The sequence below is a fragment of the Theropithecus gelada genome, chromosome 13 (assembly GCF_003255815.1).
Source record: "Theropithecus gelada isolate Dixy chromosome 13, Tgel_1.0, whole genome shotgun sequence".
NCBI lineage: Eukaryota > Metazoa > Chordata > Mammalia > Primates > Cercopithecidae > Theropithecus > Theropithecus gelada.
Window position 1 is genome coordinate 83,770,580 of NC_037681.1, and position 19,896 is coordinate 83,790,475.

Sequence of the window (19,896 nt, forward strand, 5' to 3'; positions counted from 1 at the left end):
TTTGTACTGTCTTTTTTTTTTTCTTTTTAAAAAAATTCCATGGGACTGCTTTATATCTTTTTTTGTACTATCTTTGGGTAGTAGCCTCAAAATGAGCTGGGGTGTGTTGAGTCATCATCTTATATTTTCTGAAAGAACTGTGCACAATTGATAGTATATTTTTCTCTCAACGAATTCACCAGTGAAACCATAGGGACCTGGAGATATCTTTTACAGAGTTTTTTGTTTTGTTTTAAACTACAAATTTAATTCCTTTAATAGCCATAGGATTCAGATAATCTCTTTCATTTTCTGCCAGTTTGGTAGTTTGTGGCTTTCAAGGAATTATTCCATTCAAACTATGCTGTTAAGCTTATTTGCATACAGTAGTTCATGACATTATTTTTTATCTACTTAATGTCGGTAAAGTTTAAGATAATATACCCTCTTTCATTCCTGATATCAATAATCTATGTCTTCTTTTTCTCTTTGTCTGACTAGAGTTTTATCAGTGTTGTTGATCTTTTCAAACAGGCTTTTGACTTAATTAATTTTTCTGTTTTCAACTTCAATAATATATGCTCTTTATTATTTCCTTTCTTCTGCTTCCTTTGAGTTTACTTTGCTTTTCTTCCTCTAGTTCCTTTAGATGGAAGTTTAGATTGTTGACTGAGGCATTTCTTCTTTTCTAATATAAGCATTTATTTGAATAAAATTCTTATTTTAAGTTGTGATTTTTTTTTCTCAGTTTATAATCTTTTCTGATTTCATTAAGACCACCTCTTTGACCTAGGGATTATTTAGAAGTGTGTTAATTTCTAAGTGTTTGGAGAATTTTCTCTATTTCTGTTATTTATTTCTAATCCATTCCCATTATGGTCAGAGGACATACTTTGTGTATTCTTTTAAGTTTGTTTTATGACCCAGGATATGGTCCGTCTTGGTAAATGTTCACATACAATGCAAAAGGATGTGTGTTCTACTGTTGTTGGGTGGAATGATTTTCTGTCACTAGTTCTATCAGTTGTTGAGAAAGGACTGATGCAGTCTACAAATGCAAATGTAGATTTGTCTGTTCCCATTGTGATCTCTATCATTTTTTCTTATATATTATGTCATTCTCTTGTCAGATGCAAACACATTTAGAATTGTTATGCTTCCTTGATAAATTGACTTTTATCATCTTTTCCTTCTTTCCTAGTGTCCCAAGTTTCCCTCTGGTACCATTTACCTTATGTCTCAAGAACTTCCTTTAGTAATTCTTTAATAACAAATCTACTGGAAACATACTTGCTTAGTTTTCCTTCACCAAATTTGAAGTTTTCAGGTATTCTTTGTATATATATTTTTTCAGCATTGCGTTCTTTATCCTCTCCTTCTAGGGCTCTGATGTCATGAATGTTAGACCTTTTGGCATTGCCTCACAGGCCCCTCAGTTCATTTAAAAAAAAAAAAATGTTTTCTCTGTCGTTCAGTGGATGCTTTTGATTGATCTGTCTTCAAGTTCATTGACTTTGCTGTGTTACCTCTATTCTGCTATTATCAAACCTATCAATGAGTTAAAAAATTTTGTGGGGGCCAGGCATGGTGGCTCACGCCTGTAATCCCAGCACTCTGGCAGGCTGAGGTGGTTGGATCATTTGAGTTCAGGAGTTCAAGACCAAACACGGTAAAACCTCATCTCTACCAAAAAAAAAAAAAAAAAAAAAAGCAAAAATTAGCAGAGCATGGTGGCATGCACCTGTAGTCCCAGCTCCTTGGGTGGCTGAGGTGGGAGGATCGCTTGAGCCCAGGAGGTTAAGACTGCAGTGAGCTGTGATTGCTCCATTGCAATCTAACCTGTGAGAGAGAATGAGACCCTGTCTCAAAAAAACCTTTTTTTTTTTTTTTTGGTTAAATTACTTTTGAATTCTTTGTTTCTTCTTTGTACCTTCTATTTCTTTTCGATGCTTGTTTTTTTGTTGTTGTTGGTGGTGGTTGTTTTTTTAAAGAGATGAGGTCTCACTAGTTGCCTAGGCTACCCTCCAACTCCTGGGCTTCAAGTGATCTTCCTGCCTCAGTCTCCCAAGTAGCTAGGACTACAGGTGCATGCCACCATGCCTGGCTGGTTTCAGTAATTTTAATGATTGTTGGAGCTCCTTAAAGTTTGTCAGATAATTCCAACATTTGTCATCTCAGCGTTATTGTCTTTTGATAGTCTTTTCTCATGTGAGTTGAGATTTTCTTGCCGCTTTATATATCAAGTAATTTTTGGTATCCTGGACATTTTGAATATTTTAAGACTTGGTCTTGTTAAAATTCTGTGATGAATGTTATTTTTGTTTTAGCAAGCACTTATTATGTTTAGCTTCAAGTTACAGTGTTCCTTTGTGAGCTAGGTATGTCAGTTTACTTTTCAAAGCCTCTTTGCAGGGCTGTTTGTTGTGCTATTTGGTGATATTTGCAGTGCTGTCAGTGTGTGTACCATCCAGCAGCAAACATATAACCTGGGTGATAGTTTATTTATCAGTTTAGATCTCAAAGTCTTTTATATACTGGTTAGAATCAGATCCACACATGCGTACCTTGGGGTAAGCCCCGGAGTTTATAAACAATTTAATGGGGTTGTTTTCACAAGCTTTCATGTCTGCAGTCTCCTTTGGTGCTTTCTGGATCCAGGAAGCTGCATCTTTAGTTACCTTATGCTTCCATGTACCTCCATGGTTGCACTTGACTCTAGGCCCAACTGGTGGTGAACTAAAGGAAAAGATACTAGTAAACTCGCCACAGGTTCAGAGGCACCTCAAGTTCTTTTCTTCTTCCTCATTTCTTCTGTATTATTTACTTTTCAGAGTCCCCAAACAGCTGCTCCAATATATTCTACCTAGGATTTTTAGCTGCATTCAATGGGTGAGACAGGAGGAATGTGCTTACTCCATCTTACCTGGAACTAGAACCTGATAATCATGATTTTAAGTGAGTATACAGTATCTGTTATTTAGATATACTGTAATTTAGTCATTAATTCCCCATATATATTTTTAGGTCATTCACTTATGTAACAACAATGCGATTAACATTTTTATGTTTATGTTACAAAAATGAAATTTAAAGTTATAGCACTTTTAGGCTTTTGTTATATGTTGCTAAAATTAGTTTCTGAAAGATTGATGCTGATTTACAAATTTGACCATCACAAAGAATATTGACCACAATTGATTAAAACACATCAAATGATATTTAAAAATCCGTATGAACCTCCCCTCCCCTACTACCCAAAATAGTGGCCACTACTGGGGGTTGCTGGGTTAATTTATTATCCTAAAAACTGATAAATCTAGGGAGGTTATCAAGCATTTACTCTGCCTTTCGAGGTAACTGAATCGTTGATAAGGAAACTTTTATTATGTATAGAAGTACTCAAACTTACAAATGTAGAAGGAGTTACAAAATTAGAAAATCATTATTTCACAACCCCTAATAAAATAATCTAGGCAATGTTTATCAGTGATTTCAAAAACATCAGGTGAAAGGTTGATGGGGAAGTTTATAATGGAGAATTCCATTAATCAGTCTTTGTTTCCCTGAAAGACATTATATACCTCATGTTGTGATGTAATAAGAAGCCCACAGTACCATCTACTATATATTACTTGGGACACAAAGCAACAATTTCCCCAAATTTGCTTATAGAACCATAAGTAAGAAAACAAAATAATAAAAATGTATAAATATAGGGGATTTGCAGATGACATGTTCTCTTCTTCCTTGTTCCAGATATGCAGTGTATCTCTGGGAGGAAGCATACAAAGCTTGATGTACCTTGAACCATAGTTAATAGATATGGTCTGTAAGGAAAGTATTACATGATGGTGTGAAAGTGTGTCAGGGCATACTTAAGGAATTTTCTGGGGCTCTGTCATATCTGCAGAAGGCAGTTCAGTACCCTTGTCTAGCTCTATTTTCACTTGTGCATGAAACAGCAAGACAAAAGTATCTATTATTTACTTATAATTTTTGCATGTATATATACATGACACCATATTCCTTATGTTGCTTTTCACTTTCCATAATTCCCTCTCTAAAAGTTTTAATTTCTTAACCTTTTTGTAACTCCTCTTTGACACAGAAAGGTATGCGAACCTAGATTCAAAGAATATGGCACAGAGATAATAAATAGACTCAAAGAAATAGTGAAAAATAGTAAAAGCAGATAGACATTTCTGGCTGTTCTGCAATAGTAGTATTTCATGATTTTGAAACACATATTTCAATATTTCATTATTCACTAACAAAGCTGCAGGAGGTCCATATCTAAGGATAACTGCTTTCAGAAAGTAAAATAAAAAAAGTCCCTAAAGTGAATCAATTTAAAATGGGGTTGAAAATCATAGTAAATGGTGACAATATAATCTGACTAAAAATAAGAGGTAAAAATATATAGATAAGCTTATTTTATCTTGTATTAATAAAATATGTTATAATTTCAACTGTTCATAAATTCATTTTTTTTTTTTTTTTTGGACATGGAGTCTTGCACTGTTGCCCAGGCTGGAGTGCAATGGCATGATCTTGATTCACTGCAACCTCCGCCTCCTGTGTTCAAGCGGTTCCCCTGCCTCAGCCTCCTGAGTAGCGGGGACTACAGGCGTGTACCACCACACTCGGCTAATTTTTGTATTTTTATTTTTAGTAGAGATGGGGTTTCACCATGTTGGCCAAGCTGGTCTTGAACTCCTGACCTCAAGTGATCTGCCTGCCTCAGCCTCCCAAAATGCTGGGATTATAGGCGTGAGCTGCTGTGCCCAGCCATCTGTGCATAAATTCTTAGATGGAACAGAGAGTCAGTTTGATTTGGAGAGTGGGGAATGGTTCTACTTTTTCGGACCAAATTGTCTTACAGTATAATATGGCATGTTTGACTTCATGTTCAACTTGCACAGCATACAAGTTCAGAAAGACGGCCATTTTTTTCAAAAAATATTCGAGGACTTAATTTTTCTGAGGGATTGTATTAATACTTTGATAAATTCATCTGCAGTTTTATTATTGTTGTTGAATTTCTCTTTTTAAGTTAATTGGTCTCAGTGCCTTTTCCTGATTTACCAGTAGTTTTACACGAGATCTGAACATTTAACATCTCTTTCATTGACTTCATGAAATATTGTTTTTGCAAGAATTTTAGTAGTTTTAAAATATGTTTGTATTGCTGTGTTGGGTATTTAAAGAGCTGACAGTCAGTGAAAATACTGATAAACTAATATTTCATAGGTGGAGATAAATGCTAGTCTTCACTGGGGAGGGATATTTGAATGGGGAGAGGACTGAGTTTACAAGTAGTTAACTTATTATTAAATATTTCATATTATAAGGACTATTGTTCTATGTAAACTCATAAATACAGGGTCTCAGATAATGAATATTTGGGTAAATACGAACCCCTATAGCTAAAAAATTATATCTTTGAATGCAACTTATGAAGTTTGAATGCTCTGAGCTTTGTGGGATAAAAGTACTATGCAAATAGTAAGTGTCACATGAAGTCCACTAAAAAAGGTTAAGGATTTCAAAACATGTAATATAGATAAGGCTTTATATATGAAATTATACCTCATTTGACTTAGTTACTAAAAATAAAATGAAACATTCCAAGTGAAAACACTTCTTAAAATACATAAAATTTGGTGCTTTAGATTTTCTAAGGTTTTCATTTGTCTAGTTCTGGTACTGGAGAACTAACTGCAGTTCCATAAAAGAGCTGTACATCTATAAAGCAACTCATTTCCTTCCAGCTTTTCTTGAGACATATTAAAGCCACAATAAAATATAACTTCTCCTTCTCAATAAGCTTTAGTGGATCAGAAAAAGAAACTAAGAAAATAGGCCAGATTAAGCTGGAGAGAAAATGGAAATCTTTTTGTTCTTCAACTCCCATTGTCTTTCTCACATTATCAGTTTTCTTCAAAATCGCTATAGTCATTGAAAACGTGTAAACATCTTTAGATTGCCAAATTGATTATACCTTTTCATTTTTATGTTTTAAAAGAGCTTAAGATTGTCTTCTTTGAAAAGATGTTTAAAATTAGACACATTTAATCATATACCAAGGCTTAGAAAAGGATATCTCTAGTGAGTTTCTGGTTTTATAGGCAGCAAACATAAAGCACCTAGTGGGCACAATATGAACTTACAGTTTTATGTAATATACATTAAAGCTACCTTAAGAGCTCAACACACTGGAAATGCTTAGTATATTCTACATTTATTTCAGTTTAAGATACAGAAATGGACTTCCTAGACATACGCCATATGTTCTCCTCTCATGCCAAGTTAACAAGAATTAAAAGACTGAGATGAATAAACAAGGTCAACTTAGGCTGAGCCAAATTAGACAACAGAATAATTGTCAGATTTTCTGTTGGCAGGGACAGTTTGTTTTGAGCCAATCTTCATGAATTATAGGCTGTAATTTTTTTTTTCCTGGTAAGTCTACTGCCAGGCATTCTGTTGACAATTTCTTTGTTTTGTAAACACTGAAAATTTTCATCCATTATATTGTTTATAGGCACACACCAGGATTCTGAATAGATGAGTATTTTTGGTTTGTTCCAACTTAAAGGAAAACTGCTTAGACATGAATCAAATAAAATCATGCCAAAATTTAACAACTTTCAACAAGATAGTATTTCATTTGGAGTTTCTTATGGATGAATTCAGTACTGGTTCATTATAATAGCAGGAAACCAACCAATATTGTAGTTAATTTCTAGCTGTAAATATCAAAGTAGATATATTTACTGCAATACAAGGTTTATTTGTTCTACAACAAATAATTTCAGACCTTGGAAAGGATAATCTAATACAAATGAGAAAATTGAGGCAACCAGAGAAGTTGACTTATTTGAAATATAAGAACTAGTTTAGGGCTGTACCTAATGTAATTATTTTTAATTTAGTCCTAGGATCATCCATTTTGTTTATACACTGTCTGACATGGTTTAGATCTGTGTCCCCACCAAATCAAGTTTGACATATGTCAAATTGTAATCCCCACAGTTGGAGGTGGGACCTGGTGGGAGGTGACTGGATCGTAGGAGTGGTTTCTCATGAATGGCCTAGCACTGTCCCCTTGGTGCTGTTCTTGTGATAGCAAGTAAGTTCTCATGAGATCTGGTGGTTTAAAAGTGTGTGGCACCTCCTCCCAAACCCCTCTATTCCTCCTGCTCTGATCATGTGAAGTACTGGCTCCCCCTTTGCCTTCTGCCATGATTGTAAGTTTCCTGAGGCCTCCCCAGAAACTGAGCAGATGCTAGCATCATGCCTCCTGTACAGTCTGAGGAAGAGTGAGCCAATTAAACCTCTTTTCTTTATAAATTACCCAGTCTCAGGTATTTCTTTATAAGAATGCAAGGTCAGACCAATATAATGTTTAAGGTTTTAATTTGTTACACACAAATGTGTATGTATAAAGATATAATTTATAACAACACAAAGGATCTAGAGAGAGGAATGGAGAAATACAGGAGCAAAGGTTTTATATACTATTGTTGTTAAATTGATATTAAAACAAACTAAATGGTTATAAATTAAGATTTATAATCATCAGGTAAACCACAAAGAAAAAGCCTCCAAAGAAACTACAAGGATATTAAAATACCTACTTAACACAAGAGAAGGCAATAAGTGAGGAATAGAGGAATAAAAAGCTACAAGAAATGTGGAAAATGGCAGCAAAATGACTGATGTGAATCCTGACTTATTAGTAATTACATTAATAATAAATGGATTAAACCCTCCAATTAAAAGGCAGAGATTGGAACAATGAATTTAAAAATAATCACTTTCGAATCTTTTAAGATATGTGACAGTATGTAAGAGACAAAGTGAGAAACTTTAAAAGAGAATTTAAAAAAATATTGTTTTTCTTATGTAAAGTAAGTGTCCCTCAATTCCTGTTGTGTTTTAGTTAGGAATGGGAGCTGAATTTTGTCAAAGGCTTTTTCAACATCTATATAAATAATTGTATGATTTTTATCAACCTTAGATCTATTAATATGGTATATGATATTAATGGATTTGGTAACACTAAAACAACCTTGTATTTTCAGGGTGGATCCAAGTGTTGGATTTTTTTCACTAATATTTTACTTAATATTTTTTACATGGATGATATTGGCTTGTCATTTTTCTGTAGAAATTTTTTTTTTTTATTTTCAGTGCTTTGGAATAATTTATACAGCATTGGGAATATCTGATCTTTGAAGGTTTGGTAGAATTCTAGCTGGTCATCTGGGCCTTTTGCTCTTTTACAGGGTAATTTCTTAATAACCTTGTCTATTTCTTTTATGAAAACTGGTGTGCTTCAGATTTCTAAATTCAATGGCGGACACTTTTGGCAATCTGTATTTAATTAGTATATTATCTATTGTTTTCTAAGTTTTCAAATTCATTTGCACAGAAATTTGCAAAGTAGTCTGTTATGACTAAAAAGAAAAAACCCTCTCTTGTTTAAATGGTTAATTTCTCCCTCCTTCCTTCTGCCATTTCTTATTTTGTATGTTTGTGTTTTCTCTCTCTTTTTTTGATCAAGCTGGTCTATTTTGTTGTTTCAAAAACATTTGGATTTGATATCTTAATTACATCTACGGTTTTTTGTTTGTTTGTTTTGTTTTTTGTCTTCTATCTGAGGTGTCAGTAATCTATGGCTTATGGACTGGTTGCCTGTTTTTGTAAATAAAGTTTTTTGTTTTGCTTTGGAAATTTCTTTTTTTATTTTAATTTTAATTTTTTTATTTTGAGACAGAGTCTTGCTCTGTCGCCCAGGCTGGAGTACAATGGCGCAGTCTAGGCTCAGTGCAACCTCTGCCTCTTGGGTCCAAGCAATTCTCCTGCCTCAGCCTCCCAAAGTAGCTGGGATGACAGGTGTGTGCCACAACACCCGGCTAATTTTTGTATTTTTAGTAGAGACGGGGTTTCACCACGTTGGCCAGGCTGGTCTCAAACTTGACCCTGACCTCGTGATTCGCCTGCCTTAGCCTCCCAAAGTGCTGGGATTACAGGAATGAGCCACCGCGCCTGGCTAGTTTTTAATTTGTTGGATACATAGTAGGTGTATACATTTATGGGGTACATGAAATTTTAAGACAGGGTCTTGCTTTGTCACCCAGGCTGGAGTGCAGGGGCGCGATCAGCTCACTGAAACTTCTGCCTCCCGAGTTTCAGCGATTCTCATGCCTCAGCCTTCCTGAGGTGTGTGTCACCACGAATGGCTAAATTTTTTTGCATTTTTAGTAGAGATAGGGTTTTGCCGTGTTTGCCGAGCTGGTCTCGAACTCCTGGCCTCAAGTGATCCGCCTGCCTCAGTCTCCCTAAATGCTGGGATTACAGGCATTAGCCACCATGCCTGGCTGTACAGGAGATATTTTGATACAGGTATACAATGTGTAATAAGCACATCAGGGCAAATGAGGTGTCCATCACCTAAAGCATTTATCATTTCCTTGTGTTACAAACATTCTAGTTATACTCACTTATTTTTATTAAAATATACAATAAATTACTGTTAACTGTAATTACCCTGTTGTGCTATCAAATACTAGATCTCACTCATTCTATCTGACTGCATTTTTGTACCCATTAACCATCCCCGCCACTGTCAATTACCTTTCACAGCCTCTGGTAACCACTATTACATTTACTATCTCTATGAGTTCAAGTGTTTTAATTTTTAGCTTCCCACAAATGAGTGAGAACATGTGAAGTTTGTCATTTTGTGCCTGGCTTATTTCACTTAACATAATGTTCTCCAGTTCCATGTAAATAAAGTTTTATTGGACCACAGCCACATCCATTCATTTATGTATTGTCTATGACTGTTTTTGTGCTACAACAGAGTTAAATAGTTGCAGCAGAGAACATATGGTCCATCAACCTAAAATATTTACACTGAAGCCATTTAGGAGAAAAGTTTGCCAATCCCTGCTCTGCCTCATTAATTTCTGGTTTTATCTTTATTATTTCTTTCTTTGTACTTTATTTTGGTTTAGTTTCTTGTTATTTTTTAAAGCTTTTGAGTTAGAATTGTTCTCTTTTTTCATTTTTTTTCTTGTAAAAGTGCTTAGTGGTATCAATTTTCCTCTGATTATTATTTAAATACATCCCATACATTCTGATATGTAGTGTTTTATTATACTTACGTCTTAGAAATTTCATGTTGTATTTCTTCTTTCATCCAAAAGTTGTTTGAGAAAAAGTTTTAAAATTTATACAAGGAAGGGCATGTTGGTTCTTGTTAAACATTGCTGGTTTTATTACATTGTGGATGGAGAGTGTTTGTAATATTTAGTGAAATTTAATGATATATTTTGGCAAGTAACATACTTGTTTTGTAAATAGTCCATGAATTCTTAGGAAGAAAACTTATTCTCTTTTATCAAGGAATAGAATTTGATGAATATTCATAATATCTACATTATTGTGTTTAGGTATTATTTCTTGTTACTTTTTGCCTACTTGATCTATTCTTTAGTAAGCATAGTGAGTTAGGCTGGGTGTGGTGGCTCATGCCCATAATCCCAGCACTTTGGGAGGCCAAGGCAGGTGGATCACTTGAACCCAGAAGTTCAAGACTAGCCTCGGCAACATGGCAAAACTCCATCTCTGCAAAAAATACAAAAAATTAGCTGTGTGTGGTGACACATGCTTGTACTCCCAGCCACCCAGGAGGCTGAGGTGGATCACCTGAGCCCCGGAGGTCAAGACTGTGGTGAGCCATGATCATGCCACTGCACTCTAGGCTGGGCAAGAATGAGACCCTGCCCAAAAAAAAAAAAAAAAAATAGTAAGTTAAAATCTCCTATTATTCATATCTCTCTATATCTCCTTGCATCTTTTATAGATTTTCCTTTATAAAGGTGGCTTCTATATTATTTGTTGTACAAATATTCTTTTTTTTTTTTTTTTTTAGACGGAGTCTCGCTCTGTCACCCAGGCTGGAGTGCAGTGGCCAGATCTCAGCTCACTGCAAGCTCCGCCTCCCGGGTTCATGCCATTCTCCTGCCTCAGCCTCCCGAGTAGCTGGGACTACAGGCGCCTGCCACCTCGCCCGGCTAAGTTTTTGTATTTTTAGTAGAGACGGGGTTTCACTGCGTTAGCCAGGATGGTCTCGATCTCCTGACCTCGTGATCCGCCCGTCTCACAAATATTCTTAAGTGTTTTATCTTTGTGAAAGTTGCATTAATTGCTTTTCTTTGTTGGATTTTATGCTTTTGGGCTTGAATTCTATAATTGGTATGGTTTCTGTTGGTTTATTTTCATTTGCCTGAATATCTTTTCCCATTCCTTTATTTTTACCCTTTCTGAATCATTTTATTTAGATGTATGTCTTTCTTGCAGTACATAGCTGGATCTTGCTTTATGAGCACATTGAAAATCTTTTTTTTTTTAATAGGTGAGGTGAGTCCATTTACATTAATTGATATAACTGATATGCTAGGTTTCAACTCTTTTACTAATATTTTATAATTTTGTGAATTTTGATATATTTGCTATGTTTCTCTCTGACGTGTGTTTCCTTTCTTCTCACTTATTTATCACTTGAGCCCAGGAGTTCTGGGCTGCAGAATGCCCATTGGGTGCCACACTAAGTTTGGCATCAACATGGTGACCTCCTGGGAGCTGAGGACCACCAGGTTGCCTAAGGTGGGGTCAGCTGGGCCAGGCTGGAAACAGAGTGGGTCAATCAGTAGTGGGATTGTGTCTGTGAATAACCATTGTACTCCAGCCTGGGCAATACAGTGAGACTCCATCTCTTAAAAAACATAAATAAAAGTAAATGGTAGGTAGTAAAGTTTGTGGTTTTGTTCTAGTGGTTACCTTTGTACTTGTATCTTTTCTAATGCCCTTAGTCTCTTCTTTTCTTAGTTAACTTTTATTATGTGGCATATGAGTTTTTATTGTATCTTTTAATTCCCACCTATTGGCTACACAACAATCAGTGAGCTTATTCTATCTTACTCTTTAACTCTCTGTTCCACTCCCATTTTCTAAAGCTGTATTACTTCTACTTAATCACAACATACAGTATTTGTATATGGGTCTTCCACCCCTTTTATCTTCTGTCTACATTTATATTTATTAAAATACAGTCAGTCCTTGTACTGACACTTTCTTACTCATCTCATGGTTAGATGAAACTCTTCCTCTAGTATTCCTCAAGAAAGGTTCATGGGTACAGAATTCCCTATATTGAAAACTGTTTCTTTTAGCGTTCATACTTGAAGGAGATCATGGATGACTATACTATCCTTGGTTCACACTTTCAGTCACTGAGTTTTTTTCAGTCACTGAGTTTTTGAAAACTGTAGTTCTGCTTTTGCCTTGCCTTATATTTTATTTTTTTGAAAAGTTTGATACTTGTTTGAAAAGTTCAATATTTTTTTCCTGAAAGTGCACTTTGGGTGTCTGAGAAAAATTATAACAGAACAATCAGCTCCAAGAAATATCCTAGCTATACTCTTATATTTCAATGATTAAATGTTTAGGGCCTTCTGGTAAAAAGATCAAATAACTTACATAAGCAAAAGTACATGAATACATTTTGCAACATTCTCTTGGATTTTTAATATCGAATATTCTGTTACATTGTTTTATTTTTTCATTTTCATGGAATCCAATTATGTAAGTGCTGTTGCTTCTTTGTCTTATCTCCCATTCCATTACTTTGTCTTGACTTTTTACTTCTCATTTTCTTTTGTTTTCTGCCATTTCAATGTTTTAAATTAAGTTTTATAATGAGTTTATTCTCATTTGGGTACCCTGTAACTTATTTTTCATTTTTGGATAATATTATGCTTTTTTTTCCCATTTATTTGTTTCAGTGGACTTTTTTGTTTTTGTTTTTGTTTGAGACAAGATATCACTCTGCAACCCAGGCTGGAGTGCACTGGCATAATCAGGACTCATTGAAGCCTTAATGTTCAGGGCCCCAAGCGATCCTCCCACCTCAGCCTCCCAAGTAGCTGGGACTGCAGGCATGGACCACCATGCCAGGCTAATTTTATTTTTTTCTTTTTTTAGTAGAGATGAGGTCTCGCTATGTTGCCCAGGCTGGTCTTGAGCCCCTGGGCTCAAGGGATCCTCCCACCTTGGCCTCCCAAAGTGTTGGGATTACAGGTGCAAGCCACCACACCTGGCCAATTTTCTTGGTGTCTTCTTCCATCCCTCCCTCCTTCTCTCCTGTCCATTTCTATTTTTCATTTTTGTCTTTTTCTTTTTTTCTTCTTTTTCTTTTTTTTTTTTTTTTTGAGACAGAGTCTCACTCTGTCACCCAGGCTGGAGTGCAATGATGCGGCCTCAGTTCACTGCAACCTCTGCCTCCCGGGTTCAAGCAATTCCCCTGCCTCAGCCTCCCAAGGAGCTGGGATTACAGACATGTGCCATCACGCCAGGCTAATTTTTATATTTTTGGTAGAGATGGGGTTTCACCATGTTGGCCAGGCTAGTCTTGAACTCCTGACCTCAGGTGATCTGCCTCAGCCTCCCAAAGTGCTGGAATTACAGGCATGAACCACCATGCCTGGCCTCATTTTGTCTTTCTAATTCAGAGTGGGTTTCAATATACCCAGTTGCTTATTCCAATATATCTAATTCTGCCTGGTGTGTTGTTGTACAGTTTTCTTTGACATCATGATTGTTTTGGGGGAAGATAATTTTCCTTAATTGATGTGTGTAGTTTTCATTTTCTGTTACTTTGACGTAACTTCGTATGAAACTGTTCATCTTTTTCTTGTTTATTTTTGTGGTATTGGCTATGTTTTGTGAGATCCTAGTTCAGCAGGGTCCTCAGTAGAGCAAAGTCTAGGCACTTGTTAGTGTATGAATAGACATATAGATGAATGGAACAGAATGACAAATCCAGAAATAAACACTTAACACCTATAGTCAGTTGATTTTTGATGAAGGGGCAAAGGCAATTCTGTGGGTAAAATAAGTTTTTTTTCTCTCAAAAAAAGTACTGGGGAAATGTGTATTTCTATGTTCTAAATAATGAACTTAGACCCTTATTCACATCCTACATAAAAATTAACTCGAAATGGACTTAAATTTAAGAGCAGAAGCTATAAAACTTCTAGAAGAAAACATGAGAAAATATCCATCCGCATTCTCAGATTAGAAAGAAATTTAAGTACAACACATAAAAGACAATCAAAAAAAGAAAAAATTGCTCTCCTGGGCTTCACCAACATTTGGAAACGTTTGCACTTCAAAAGACACTACTGGAAAATGAAAAGGCAAGCCACAGACAGGGAGAAAATACTTGCATATCAGGTATTTAATAAGGAACCTGTATTCAGAATATATAAAAGTATCTTACAATTCAATAACAAGACAACTCAACTAAAGAATGGACAACAAGTTTGAATAGTTATAACAATAAAGAATGCTAATGAGCAAATAAGAAATGTTCAACATCATTAGTTGTTACGGAAATGCAAATTAAAGCTACAATTAGATATCATTATTCACCCACCAGAATAGTTATAATAAAAAAAGATCAACAATATTAAATGTTGGTGAGGATACTGAGAAACTGGAATCCTTATATATTGCTGGTGAGTATGTAAAATGTTACAGGCATTTTGGAAAACAATTTGGCAGTTTCTTAAAACTAGCAAATTAAATACAAACTTAGAATAAGACCCAGCAATTCAATTCCTAGATATCTGCCCAAGGGAAATGAAAATATATGTCCACTTAGAAACTTCAATGTGAATGTTTACAGCAACATTATTCATAATAGCCCCAAAATGGAAATAACCCAGATATCCATCAGCTGGTGAGTGGATAAGCAAAATGTGGCACATCCATGTAATAGAATACTATTCAGCAATTAAGAAGGAATAAACTATATATTACAACATGAGCCTCAGTAACATAATGCTAAGTGAAAGACGCCAGATACAAAAGACAATGTATTGTATGACTTCATTTATATGAAATGTCCAGATTATATGATTTCATTTATACAAAATTTCTCTAGAGACAGAAAGCAGAGCAATGTTTGCCTCAGACTGGGTTAGGAGAATGGAAATTAAGTATAACGGAACTATTTGGGGGTGATGGAAATGCTCTAAACCTAAACTGTGGTGGTGGTCATACAGCTTTATAAATTTACCAAATATCATTGTCTTGTATACTTACAGTGGGTGAATTTTATGGTATATGTAAGTGATATCTCAGTAAAATTGTTTTTAAAGAAGTATCCAGACGTGGTGGCTCACGCCTGTAATCCCAGCACTTTGAAAGGCCAAGGCAGAAGGATCACTTGAGCCCAGGAGTCTGAGACCTGCCTGGGCAACATGGTGAAACCTTGTTTCTACAAAAAATACAAAAATTAGCCTGGCATGGTGGCAGGTGCCTGTAGTTGCAGTTGCTCAGGACACTGAGGTGGGAGAATCACCTGAGCCTGGGAGGTCGAAGCTGCAGTAAGCCATGATCGCACCACTGCACTCCAGCTTGGGTGACAGAGTGAGACCCTGCCCCCAAAATAAAATAAATAAATAAATAAAGAGGTAGGACTTCTAGGTAGCTGAAGATAACAGCAGTCGCCTATGTTCTATCTCCCAATACTTCTTTTATAAACAATACAGAACATTATACAAGGAAAAATGAAAGTACATGACAATCATGTTCTTAGCATAACTTGAAGACAGAGAATGTTCAAACTTGAAAATAACTGTAAATAAAATGGAAAAAACGGCAAATGCTAATGCATGATCTCCCTAGCGCCTGATATTCTGGTACATTGAAACATGAACTACAAGGAAGATGCTATAACGTACCATGCAATCTGAAGAGGCAGTTTTCAAAAAGGATAGCTTCTCAGGGAAAAGGCAGAAAGAGAGGGGCACTTTTGGCATTTGGGTGTGAAGGAAGAAAGAAGCATAAGGTGGAAAATACCAAGCAAGAGAAAGCCAAAAAATGAGAGGTCATACAATCCCATCAAGAATTTGCGGGCTGGGTGTGGTGGCTCATGCCTGTAATCCTAGCACTTTGGGAGGCCGAGGCAGGTGGATCACCTGAGGTCAGGAGTTTGAGACCAGTCTGGCCAACATGGTGGAACCCTGTCTCTACTAAAAATACAAATAAATAAATAAATTAGCAGGGCACAGTGGTGGGCACCTGTAATCCCAGCTACTATGGAGGGTGAAGCAAGAGAGTCGTGTGAACCAGGGAGGTGGGGGGTTGCAGTGAGCTGAGGTCGTGCCATTGCACTCCAGCCTGGGCAACTAGAGCAAAACTCTGTCTCAAAAAAAAAAAAAAAAGATTTTGTGGAGAGTTTAATTAGCGCCTCTTTGGCTTTCTCATTTCCAGGATCTCCCTGTTGAATTTTTGGCTAGTTTGCCATTCAGTCACTTGCCCTAATCAGACAAGCAGAACTGGCATTTCCTATCAAGTTTGTCACTTTTACTGACAATAGTTTGCTACTTTTATTAGACAATGCTGCTAGGTAGAGTTTTTCCACCCTCAGCTCCAAATCAAGTCAGCTGTTGGTTTTTAAAGCCAGCCCTACCCTGGTAGAACTAGTCTGGGGATGGGCATGATGATGGAAGCAGCTTCAGGCAAGAAAATAAAAGACTTCTACTTTATTACTAGAAGTTCAGCAATTTTTCATGAATAAATGCTTCTCAATTTGTTGTTTGCCTTTGTTTGATTTCCAACACCCAGAAATGATGGTTTTTGTCTAGTTTTATATTAGTTTCTTGGGGAGAGGATTTGCCGATATCCAAATAAACTCTTTCATACTTGGAAATCCTCTCCCTCTTTATTTGCTGTTAATGTGTATAGTTTGAGGCATTTTTCTTGAGGGTATTGTAGGTGGGTATATATAATTGATATATACATATTTTTAAAAATTTGGCCTCTTTATAATTACTGAAAATAGTCAGGATCCTCAAAAGCAGGAATGTTATGCATAAACCAGGGACCAAATCTGACCCACTGCCTATTTTTATAAATAACATTTTATTGTAACACCCCCATTCCGATTCATTTATATATTGTCTGTAGCCACTTTTTTACTGTAACAGCAGGATTGAGTAGTTGCAAAAGTTTGTGTGACCTGCAAAGCCTAAAATATTTGCTGTCTGGCCCTTTACACAAAAAGCTTGCTGACCCTTGCTTGAGAGAATCATTATCATCATAATTAATATTATCATTATCACTGTAAATAACATTATTACTTTTTTAAAAAAGTTCATATTCTTTATCTTTTCAATAACCCCATGTAGCAAACTAGACAGATATCAGATATTTAAACTATCATTTATCAGATTTCAAAAACTAATGGTAAACTTGCATTAAAGAAATATTATATAAATTATAATTCAAACTACATATTCTAAAAGTTAATATTTATTAAAGGCAGTCCAACAATCCTAGAATTTAACAGCAGAATGCAGACAATATTTTATAGTAATTTCATTTTGGTGTAGAATAACATTTATTGTAGCAATATTATTTTTACATTCACTTCTGCCATTCATTATGCCTGCTCTGAATAACCAAACTCCTGCAAAGTCTGAGCCATAAGAAATGCAAATTTTTCTCCTTCACATTTTGAAATATTCTTGCTTTGCTATTAGTTCGCATTTGAACAGGTAATACTAAATACTTTATGGAGCAATTTCGTCAGTCAACATTTCTTACCTGTTAGAAGAGCCATTCAGTATTCTTTGTTGTACAATATGTCTGTGGGTTGGGCCAGAGGGAGGGAGGTTATCTGGAAATGAGTCTTCCCCTTGAGGTGCTAAAGACAGGCCAATAAAAGCTTCATTTAGCATATCCCCTCTGTCCAAGGGCCCCAGGAATTCTGTTAAAAATGATTAATATATGAGTGAAATACTAAGTACAATTTCTGCTAACTCCCTCATAAGTAAGATTACAGAACAACTTGCACATATCCCAGTGGAACTTTTTTCTTTATTTTGTCAATTTGAAAATCTTGTTGTCCTAGTTCCCTATGACTTCTGTCATTCTTATACTTACTTCGGCAGTTTGATAACAGAATAGTGAATGATTTCAAATATTGATTTTTAAAAATTCATTTATATCTTTCTTATATATAGTGTTTTTAACCAGCTTATTATTTATATATTTTTTGTTTTTGTTAGCCAATTACTGGAATATTTTATCTTGGAATATTGCAAGAAATGATTTTACTCTTTCACGTATAGCACGTAATTTGAAAAGAAAAGGAAAATATCTTACCTAATATTTGCTTTAATTAGCATTTTAAACGTTATAGGGAGATATATACCCCCATATCTTAAGAGATGTACAGAGGTGTATAGAGAGATATTGGCAACTTTGACAGGACATTGTTTAAAAATATTGTTTGAAACATAACGAAGCTGTGAAAAATATATTTTTTGTAAGAAACATAAACCCTTATTAAAAACCAAAAAATAAAAAAAAAACCTCTTAGGACCACCGTGTATGACAAAACATAATTTTTACCATCTTAAACATCTTAAAGCATACAGTTCAATAGTGTTAAGTATATTCACATTGTTGTGAAGCCAAATCTCCAGAACTTTTTTGTCTTGTAAAACTGAAACTGCACCCATTGTAGAATTCCCCATTTGCCCCTCTCCCAGTTTGATAACCAACATTTTATTTTCTGTTTATATGAATTTGATAACTTTAGATCTTGTAAAAGTGGTATCATACAGTATTTGTGTTTTTGTCACTGGCTTATTTCACTTAGCATAATGTCCTTAAGGTTTATCCGTGTTGTAGTATGTGACAAGATTTCTTCCTTTTTAAGACTGAGTAGTAAGCTATTGTATGTATATACCATGCTTTGTTTTTCCATTTTCTATTTATTGACATTTGGGTTGCTTCCACCTCCTGGCTATTGTGAATAATGCTGCTATGAACATGGATGTGCAGATATCTCCAAAACCCTGCTATCAGTGCTTTTGGACATATACTCAGAAGGGGGATTGCCATATCATACAGTGAATCTATCTTTAAATTTTTGAGGAAACACCATACTGTTTTCATTGTGGTTCACCATTTTACAATCCTACCAACAGTGCACAAAAATTCTAATTTCTCCAAATCCTTGACAAACTTATTTTCTGTTTTTTTTTTTTTTTTTTTTTTTTTTTAAACTAGTCATCCTAATGAATGTGACGTGCTACCTTATGGTTTTGATTTGCATTTCTCTAATAAGTGATACTGAGCATCTTTTTATATGCTTGTTGGTCATTTGTATACCTTCACTGAAGAAATGTAGATTCAAGTCACTTGTCCTTGTTTTCTTTGAGACAGAGTCTCACTCTGTTGCCCAGGCTGGAGTGCAGTATCACAATCATGGCTCACTAAAGTCTTGACCTCTCAGGCTCAAGTGATCCTCCCACCTCAGCCCTTTGAGTAGCTGGAACTACAGGTGTGTGCCACAATGCATGACTCATTAAAAAAAAAACCATTATTGTAGAGAGGGGCTTTCACTAGGTTGCCTAGGCTGGTCTTGAACTCCTGGGCTCAGGCAATCTTCCTGCTTCCTGTGGTGGCTTGTGCCTATAATCCTGCCTCTCAAAGTGCTAGGATTACAGGCATGAGCCATGGCACTCAGCCCCCTTGCCCATTTTTAATTAGGTTGTTTTTGTTCTTAAGTTGTAGGAACTTGTATGTAGTCTAGATATTAACGATTTGTCAGATTTGCAAATATTTTCTCCCATTCCTCAGGCTGTCTGTTCACTTTATTGGTACTTTAATGTGTCCTTTAATGCATAAAAGTTTTTGAGTTGGATTAAACCCCATTTGTAGTCCCATTTGTCTATTTTGCTTTTGTTGCTTTTACTTTTGTTGTCACACACAAGAAATCATTGTCATATCCAATATCATGAAGCTTTTCTCTAATGTTTTCTT

General features: G+C 35.6%; 1 protein-coding gene across 1 annotated transcript in view; it reads right to left on the reverse strand.

Annotated features, from left to right (window-relative positions):
- The window catches only part of WDPCP (WD repeat containing planar cell polarity effector), a 479,266-nt gene that overhangs the window by 39,357 nt on the left and 420,013 nt on the right, over positions 1-19,896 (reverse strand). Inside the window, exon 15 of the mRNA XM_025354043.1 lies at positions 17,667-17,830. Within this exon, the coding sequence (XP_025209828.1) occupies positions 17,667-17,830 (164 nt within the window). The remainder of the gene's footprint in view (positions 1-17,666; positions 17,831-19,896) is intronic.